Source organism: Octopus bimaculoides, chromosome 9 (genome assembly GCF_001194135.2).
Source record: "Octopus bimaculoides isolate UCB-OBI-ISO-001 chromosome 9, ASM119413v2, whole genome shotgun sequence".
In the NCBI taxonomy this organism is placed as follows: domain Eukaryota; kingdom Metazoa; phylum Mollusca; class Cephalopoda; order Octopoda; family Octopodidae; genus Octopus; species Octopus bimaculoides.
This window is the reverse complement of record NC_068989.1, coordinates 23254832-23262661: the sequence shown is the minus strand read 5'-3', so window position 1 is coordinate 23262661 and position 7830 is coordinate 23254832. Positions and strand designations below refer to the sequence as shown.

General features: G+C 36.8%; 1 protein-coding gene across 2 annotated transcripts in view; it reads left to right on the top strand.

Moving 5' to 3' along the window:
- LOC106868944 (myosin-2 essential light chain) overlaps nt 1–7830 on the top strand; it is a 29856-nt gene that overhangs the window by 8808 nt on the left and 13218 nt on the right. Inside the window, exon 3 of one of the 2 annotated variants that reach the window (XM_052970503.1) lies at nt 5014–5145. In XM_052970503.1, the coding sequence (XP_052826463.1) occupies nt 5014–5145 (132 nt within the window). Of the gene's footprint in view, nt 1–5013; nt 5155–7830 lie in introns of both variants that reach the window. The other variant, XM_014914418.2, reaches the window with a different exon arrangement.

The window sequence follows — 7830 nt, the reverse complement described above, 5'->3', positions numbered from 1 at the left end:
CCTCTTGCTGTGAGGTGGGTTCATCTGGGACTCTCAACAGGAAGAGGTCCAGCTTTGATTTAAAAACGCCTACATCTACTTTGTGCAGGTTCCTCAGGCTCTTTGGGAGAATATTAAAAAGGTGTTGGCTCCTGAAACCTAGGCTGTTGCAGGAACTGGTCCTGAAGCGCGATGACGTTGCTGGGATCTTTGGCACTATGCAGTGTCGTCCTGTTCTGGCATTGGTGTAGCTTTCAATGCCAAAATTTGGCACAATTCCTTCTAGGATCTTCCAGATGTATATTACTGCATACTTCTCCTGCCTTTTTCCAGGGAGTAGAGTCTTAGCTGTTTCAGCCTTTCCCAGTAGCTGAGCAGTTGCAAAGAGACGATCTTCTTTGTGAATCTTCTCTGGATTGCTTCAAGGTCCGCTGTTATTTTCACACTGGTGGGTGACCATAGCTGTGAGTTTCTTTTATATGTGTCTGTAGAGGAATTGTTGTGTAGGTGTGATTAGAATCTACTGCATACATATCAACTTAGAATATATTATGAATGTGTCTGTGTATATATCTATATAGTCTGCTGTGTACACGTTTATATTGGGCCTGTTGCATCTAAGTAGTGTCGGTTCTTTCTGTCTGTGTAGAACTTGTATCTCTGTATTAAGTCTGTGAGAGTGTGTTTGGAGTTGGTTGTGTCCATGTCTACATAAAATTCATTATGTGTGTAGGGTTTGGTGTAGAGTTGTTATGTGTGTGAGGTTTGGTGTATATGTATGAGGGTGTGCTGAAAAGTTCCTATCTTCAAGGGTATCGCGAACAGCCTGGCTGGAGGACCAACATTCTGGGTTCTTTTACAGGGCTTAGAAAAACTGAAGGACCACTGTAATAAGTGTGTGAATCTGAGAGGGGAATATGTTGATTAAAATCATCACTAACTGATCTTTCTGTATTTTCTTTTACCCAAAGCCAGGAACTTTTCAGTACCGCCTTGTAGTGTTTGTTGCGTATTACCTGTGTAGTGTTTGTTGCATATGAATCTATTTAAGATTTATGTTGCTGTGTTAAGTTGTATTTGTCTTCATAAAAGTGTTGTGTACATGTCTACAAAGAGTATGCAGGTGTTTCAGTAGGGTTTTTCATGTTTGTGTTGTCTGTGTAGAATCTTTTGCATTTGTGTCTATATAGGATGTCATTATGTATACACCTCTTATATATAGTACATACCTTTCAGGTCTGTATTGGTTTGTGTACATCAGCCTATAGCATAGGGTCTGTGTTAGTGTTTACATTTTACACATACATAATGTGGTAGAAGGTACAATAAATGAGGTTATGTTAGATTGCTGTGAGCTGAAGAAATAACTGTTTCAGCTAGAGCCATTTATCAGAGAATAAGAAATTCTCATGCGAACAGCTCTGTCCAAAATGTATTTCCACTGCTTATATCCATGTCTTTGTTTGTCTACTTTTATTGTATTGAATATTGTTTGCAACATGACCATTAGTCACGCCCTCACATTCTAATGACTATATTAAAGTACAAATGACTTTGTTTAGAAAAACAATCATAATTATACTATAAAAATACTAGGAAAAAGATACGGTGGTGCTGATTTTGTTCCAGCCAAGTGTGTAGGAGTTAACCAATGCTATGGAATTAGCTAAGTCAAGAGTTACACATTTAAAGTTCTTAGCTTTGTTGTCATAGCTTTATTATAAGATATATCTCAGATTCAGAATGAAAATATTCAATGGTTTTATTTTTTTTCATTAAACATTATTTTGCTGTTAATTAAATTGGATTAACAGTCCCTTGTACTTTAACACAGTAATGAGCAAGCTACAGTTGATAAGCCTTTCTGAATGGTATGCCTAACAAAAAATTACCATCAACTTTTTTTAGTAGTGTGGCTTAGCTGATAATGAGCTATGTCTAGAGTGGCCTGCTTCTCATAAAAAGGTTATCCATGCCTGTTTAACCCCTCATCCCTTACTATAAAGCCACTTTCCTCTCTAGAGTAACCCCTCTCAGTCAAAAGGGACCTTAGTCTTTATAATTGTATGGTGACTTCACTAGTGCAGGTAGCATAAAAAAAAAGCTCCCAGTACGCACTGTAAAGTTGTTGGCACTATGAGGGGTATTCAGCCGTAGAAATCATGCCAAAGCAAAAATTGGAACATGATGCAGTCTTTTGACCTGATAGATCCTGTCAAACCATCTAACCCATTCCTGCATGGAACATGGATGTTAAATAATGATGATAAAGGATTCTTTACTGATGGATGAGTAGTGCTTTATATTGTATTTCATTATTGTATAAGTACATTGATATCTGCCATCTATTTGTTTTAATTGCTAATAAATGTTTTGTGATGGTTTCAAATTTTGGCACAATGCTGGCAATTTTGGGGGATGGGGTATGTCAATTACGTCAACGCCAATACTCAGCTGGTACTTATTTTGACAACTCGGAAAGGTAGAATTAACTTTGGTGGAATTTGAACTCAGAACATAAAGACAGACAAAATGCCACTTAACATTTTACCCTGCTTGCTAATTATTCTGCCAGCTTATTGTCTTAATGGTACTTGTAATATTAATCACATAAACACTATGTGCGACAAATAAAATCCTGGCATGGTGTGCCTTAGCATATACTTACTTCTGCTAATAAAATAATAATGTTATCAAAGGGTTAAGCAGTGAAATAAATACCCTATGATGAGGTTTCCTTCTAGTGAAGTGTTATGTATTGCTACTTTCCATGTAGGCATAATGATAATAAATGAAATGTTTACTCATGTGTAAGCAGTGGTTTATTTATTTATTTATTTTATTTTGAGACAGGATAGAAATATAATGTAAGACTTGATTGAATCATGACACTTCCTGCAGTACTATTTTTAGGAATGGATGTCTGTAGTGGTGTGTTTGTTAATGAAACTATTCCAGTCAGTTGAAGTAATGGTTAAAACTGACCAAAAATACGATGTAATTAGAGAAGCTTCTTTTAATTGGATAGAAACTTATTTCATTTAGGCAATGTAACCAGTAGAATAAATTCTGAAGTCTGGAATCTGGAGGAATCAGTGAAGGTCTGCTTTGAAAATAACCAGTCAAATGTTCAATTACTGTGATAAGTGGGAAGTTTAAAGTTTTGAATTCTTGTTTTTCAAGAGCACAAGACTTTAACTGTTTTGATTTCAAACCACCTGAGTCTGTTCTCAATTTTGTATAAACTTAACTGTTTTAAAGTGATCTGAATTAAAAACTTGCTTCAAAATGTTAATTTTGCACAAGGCCAGCAATTTTAGGGGGAGTGGTTAGTTGATTACATTGGTGTCAGTACATGACTGGTATTATATTTTATTTTATTAAACTTGAAAGAATGAAAGACAAATTTAACCTTGATGGGATTTGAACTCAGAACCTAAGCAGCTGGAACAAATATCACAAAGTATCATGTCCAATGCTCTCGTGATTCTGCCAGCTTGCCACCAATAATAATAATAAGGCTAGTAGTTTTGGGAGGAGGGGGTAAGTTGATTACACCAATCCTTGTACTCAACTGGTACTTATTTTATCAACCTTGAAAGGTTAAGTAGACCTCAGCAGAATTTGGTTACCAATTCTGCCAGCTCACTGCATTGCCAATAATAATAATATTAATGATAGTTTCAGTGACAAGTATTAAAGATACATCATCATTGAGATTAATTTATGTGTAGAATACAGATTCCTTGATAGGGAAGTAGGAGCAGAACTACAGAGCTGAACATGACAATAACTAGTACATAGAATTGTGAAATATTGAGCTTAACTCGAGCAACAGAGACTGATGGTCAGTTCTATAAAAATGTATATTTAATTGTTCTATATTGTTGGGTTGGCTGTTATACAGAGTATGGAAAAGGAAATACAAAACCTCCCAGATTCAGCAGTCTTGGCAGATATTTCAACAGCAAATACACAGTGTGCACCAATCCAAACCACAATAAAGTCTGAGCTGACAGAAAAGAAAAGGAAAGGAAAGGAAAAAGAAAGAAAAAAAACTGTGCTTGCTAAATGATCCCCTCCCCAGTACTTATTTTTAAAGTCTTCTACTTATTCCATTGGTTCACTTTGCTGCACTGCTAAGTTATGGAGGTGGGGATGTAAACACATCAACACTGTCAAGTGGTAGTGGGAGATAAACACAAACATATATGCATATAGATATACATACATGCATACACACACACACACACACACACACACACACACACACACACACACACACACACACACACACACACACACACACACACACACACACATTTGATGGGCTTCTTTCAGCTTCCTTTGACCAATTTCCACTCACAAGCCTTTGGTCAGCCCAGGGCTGTAAGGTACTATGCATGGGACTGAACCCAGAGCCATGTGGTTGGAAACCACATGCACATATATGTGGCAGACAAAAAATCCTGTTTTGTTTATGACCCTACTCTCATTGTTGGCATCAAATTCTTCAATCGTAAAAAAACACAACAAAAAAAAGTTGCTTCCCTGTTAAATGAATAAATGCAGAGACCGTTTTTTTAAGAACTCCTTTTGAAATGAGTCTAAATTACTGAATTTTTACTATCTTAGTTGTCAAAATGTATTGTTATATTTATGTAAATGTTTTGCAAGATTCTTGATGTGAAATCGTATGTTGAAACAGCTCTTGTTTTACTTGGGGATGATCGTATTTTGCCAGTCACTTCAGCTTTATTATAATTATTTTAGTTTCTTTTTCAAAGCTCTTTCATCACACATCCTGTGACCTCTTCAGCAAAGACACATAGGATAGAGAGTCACTGAAGAGGTCACAGGACGTGTGCCAAAAGAGCTTTGACAAAGAAACTAAATTGATGATAATAATAATGATAAAGCTGAAGTGAAAACCAAATATATTGTGCATGTGTTTTCATTGGCAAAATTGGTTCATCTCCAAGTTTCACAATATATACTGCTCATTCATTTGGTTATATTATTTTGTCATTTTAGATTTACTTGACATTTTCAACTTGTTTGATGAAAAGGGAGATGGAAAAGTATCTGCATATCAACTTGGAGAAGTACTGAGAGCTATGGGAGAGAACCCAACCCAAGCTGAAGTGAAGAAATGTGGTTATGAAGGTAGAGAAAGTTAGTATTAGCCTTGCTAACCTTTTTCTTAAAGTTACTTATTAGCTTCATCGATAATTTTCATGGAAAATTTCAGAATTTTTTTTCTTTCCTAATGAGTCAGTTTGTTGGAAGGATCTTTGCTCAAGGCTCTCACAGGCTATCCTAGGCAAAGTTTCCTCTTGAAATGCTGAATGCTGCAAGAAAAATGTGGACAAAGAGTGAATTCTCGAGGGATATTAGTGTTGTACTTGTGGATGGGTGGACACAACAATATGGTTGATAAGAAAAAGAGAGATGAGTGTTGAGAGAGGTGTCTGAGGAGGGGCGGCAAAGATAACATGCTCTAACAAGCAGAGGCCACTATAGTAATACTAGAAAAAGCAATGAAGACCCAACATTTCTGTGACCTTGAGGTTGGTGACTGTTGACCAGCAATGTCCTGCTAATCAGCTAGATGAATTCTTTTATGGATACAGTCTTGTGTGTCTGTTTGTATGTGTGGAAGCAATATTCCGTTGTAGGAGGTTAAAGGGATTGAAGTATTTTCTGGTCCTAAAGAGGAGGACCAGTCTCTGCTATTGTGAGTATGTGAGATTACCAGGAGAGATTTTACTTAATTATGTTAGATTCCTTCATATTGGTTACAACAGACTTGTCTTAGATTGCTATTGATCATAGTCATCAGTTTTTATAGTTTGGGTTTCTTTCTATTCACTGAACTTGGTTGTTAATTGTAGTTCATTTGTTTGGTTTTGTGTCAGTTTTTTTTTATGCTGGCATGAGTTAGATGAAACTTGTCAAGGAACTCTTTCTGTAGTCCAATGCTCTTCCTGTCACCAACCCTTACTTGTTTTCTAAGTAAGGTGATTTTCTTTTCATTCTACTGGTCATCACATGACAAAAGCTGAAGTTTTGAGACATCTACCTATTGGAGATTGCAAGCAGAGATTTTTTTCCTCTCTCTCTCTCTCTCAGGTAGTATTTAACGGCGATGCATGGAATGTCAGTTTAACACACATACATACACACATCTATATATATATATGTATGTGTGTGTTTATGTTTTTATCTCCTTGTCTTGACATTTGCGTGATGGTTGGAAATGAGTGTTGCTGTCATATAGCGTCATTCATCATCATCATTAGGTTACACCAGGTTCCATAGTCTGTTTTGGGTTGGTTTCTGTGGCTGGATGCCTTTCCTAATGCAACCACTCCACAGAGTGTACTGGGTGCTTTTTATGTGGCCCCATCACAGGTACTTTTTGAGTGGCACCAGCACCAGCGCTGTTTACGTGGCACCTTGGTTTTGGGATCTCAATTCTGTTGTGGTGAGCAGGTCTTCTCAAGTACAGTAGTGCACCACATATCTTGGTCCCCTGACAGTTCCTTTGTAAGGTTCAGTGTGTTCAGATCAGCCTTCAAAACTTCATCCCATGTCTTCCTGGGTCTCCCTCTTCTACTTTAAGTGATTGGCACTTCTTTATGCAACTGTACTCATTCATTTCCAATATTCTGTGAAAACATGTCTGGCCACGGTGAAATATTACTTTACTTGGAAACAATTGAGGGTTAGGTGACAGGAAAGGTATCCAGCTATAGAAACTCTGCTTCAATATACTCCATCTAACCCATGCCAGCATTGGAAAAGTGGATGTTAAAATACGATAATACAACAGGCTTTCTCTCAGTTTCCATCTACCAATTTGACTCCTAAGGCATTGATCAGCCTGAAGCTATAGTAGATGTATACTTTTAGTGCTACACAGCAGCACTGATCCCATAACTACATGGTTGCTAAGTGTACTTTATAACCATACAGCCATGCCTATATTTATAATCATTGTATAAGTTAAAAACAGATTATAATCATTACATTTTTATGCTTAATTTGTAACTGATATATATGATTGGTAGGCTTACATTGTTTTTAGAACAACAATTAGCAGTTATCTTTTTATCTTTTACTTGTTTCAGTCGTTAGACTGCAGCTATGCTGGGGTGCCACCGTGAAGAATCTTTTAGTTGAATTAATTGACCCCAGTACTTACTTTTTAAGCCTGGTACTTATTCTATTGATTTCTTGCTGAACCACGAAGTTACGGGGAGGTAAATGCACCAACACTGGTTGCCAAGCAGTGACGAGGAACAAAAACAAACACACACACACGACAGGGTTTTTTCAGTTTCCGTCTACCAGACCCTCTCACAAAGCCTTGGTCAGCCTGAATCTATAGTAGAAGACACTTGCCCAAGGTACCCTGCAGTGGGACTGAACCCAGAACCTAGTGGTTGTAAAGCAAGCTTCTTACCACACGGCCAGACCTGCACCTAAAAGCATAAGTTGTCCCTGGGTGGTGTGGTTAAAGACTATTTCGTAATTACTAACTGCTCTAGTGTTTCATATCTTAGGACTGTGTTTCACAATCTTTTATAGGGTATCTGTCAGTCTGCTGCATTAGTAGTAATAGCTAATAATAATTAATCATTATCAGTGGATTATCTTTATATATTTTGGAACTAGTAAGTAACTTTGTAATTTCCATTACTAATTAACCTGAAGAAGCATGCAGTGGTTTGACATTTATTTTATTTGTTGATTTAAGGATACTACTGATAGCTTTTTCAGATTCTCCTAGAAAGCAGATGGGTGTGTGTGTGTGTGCATATATATATATATATATATATATATATA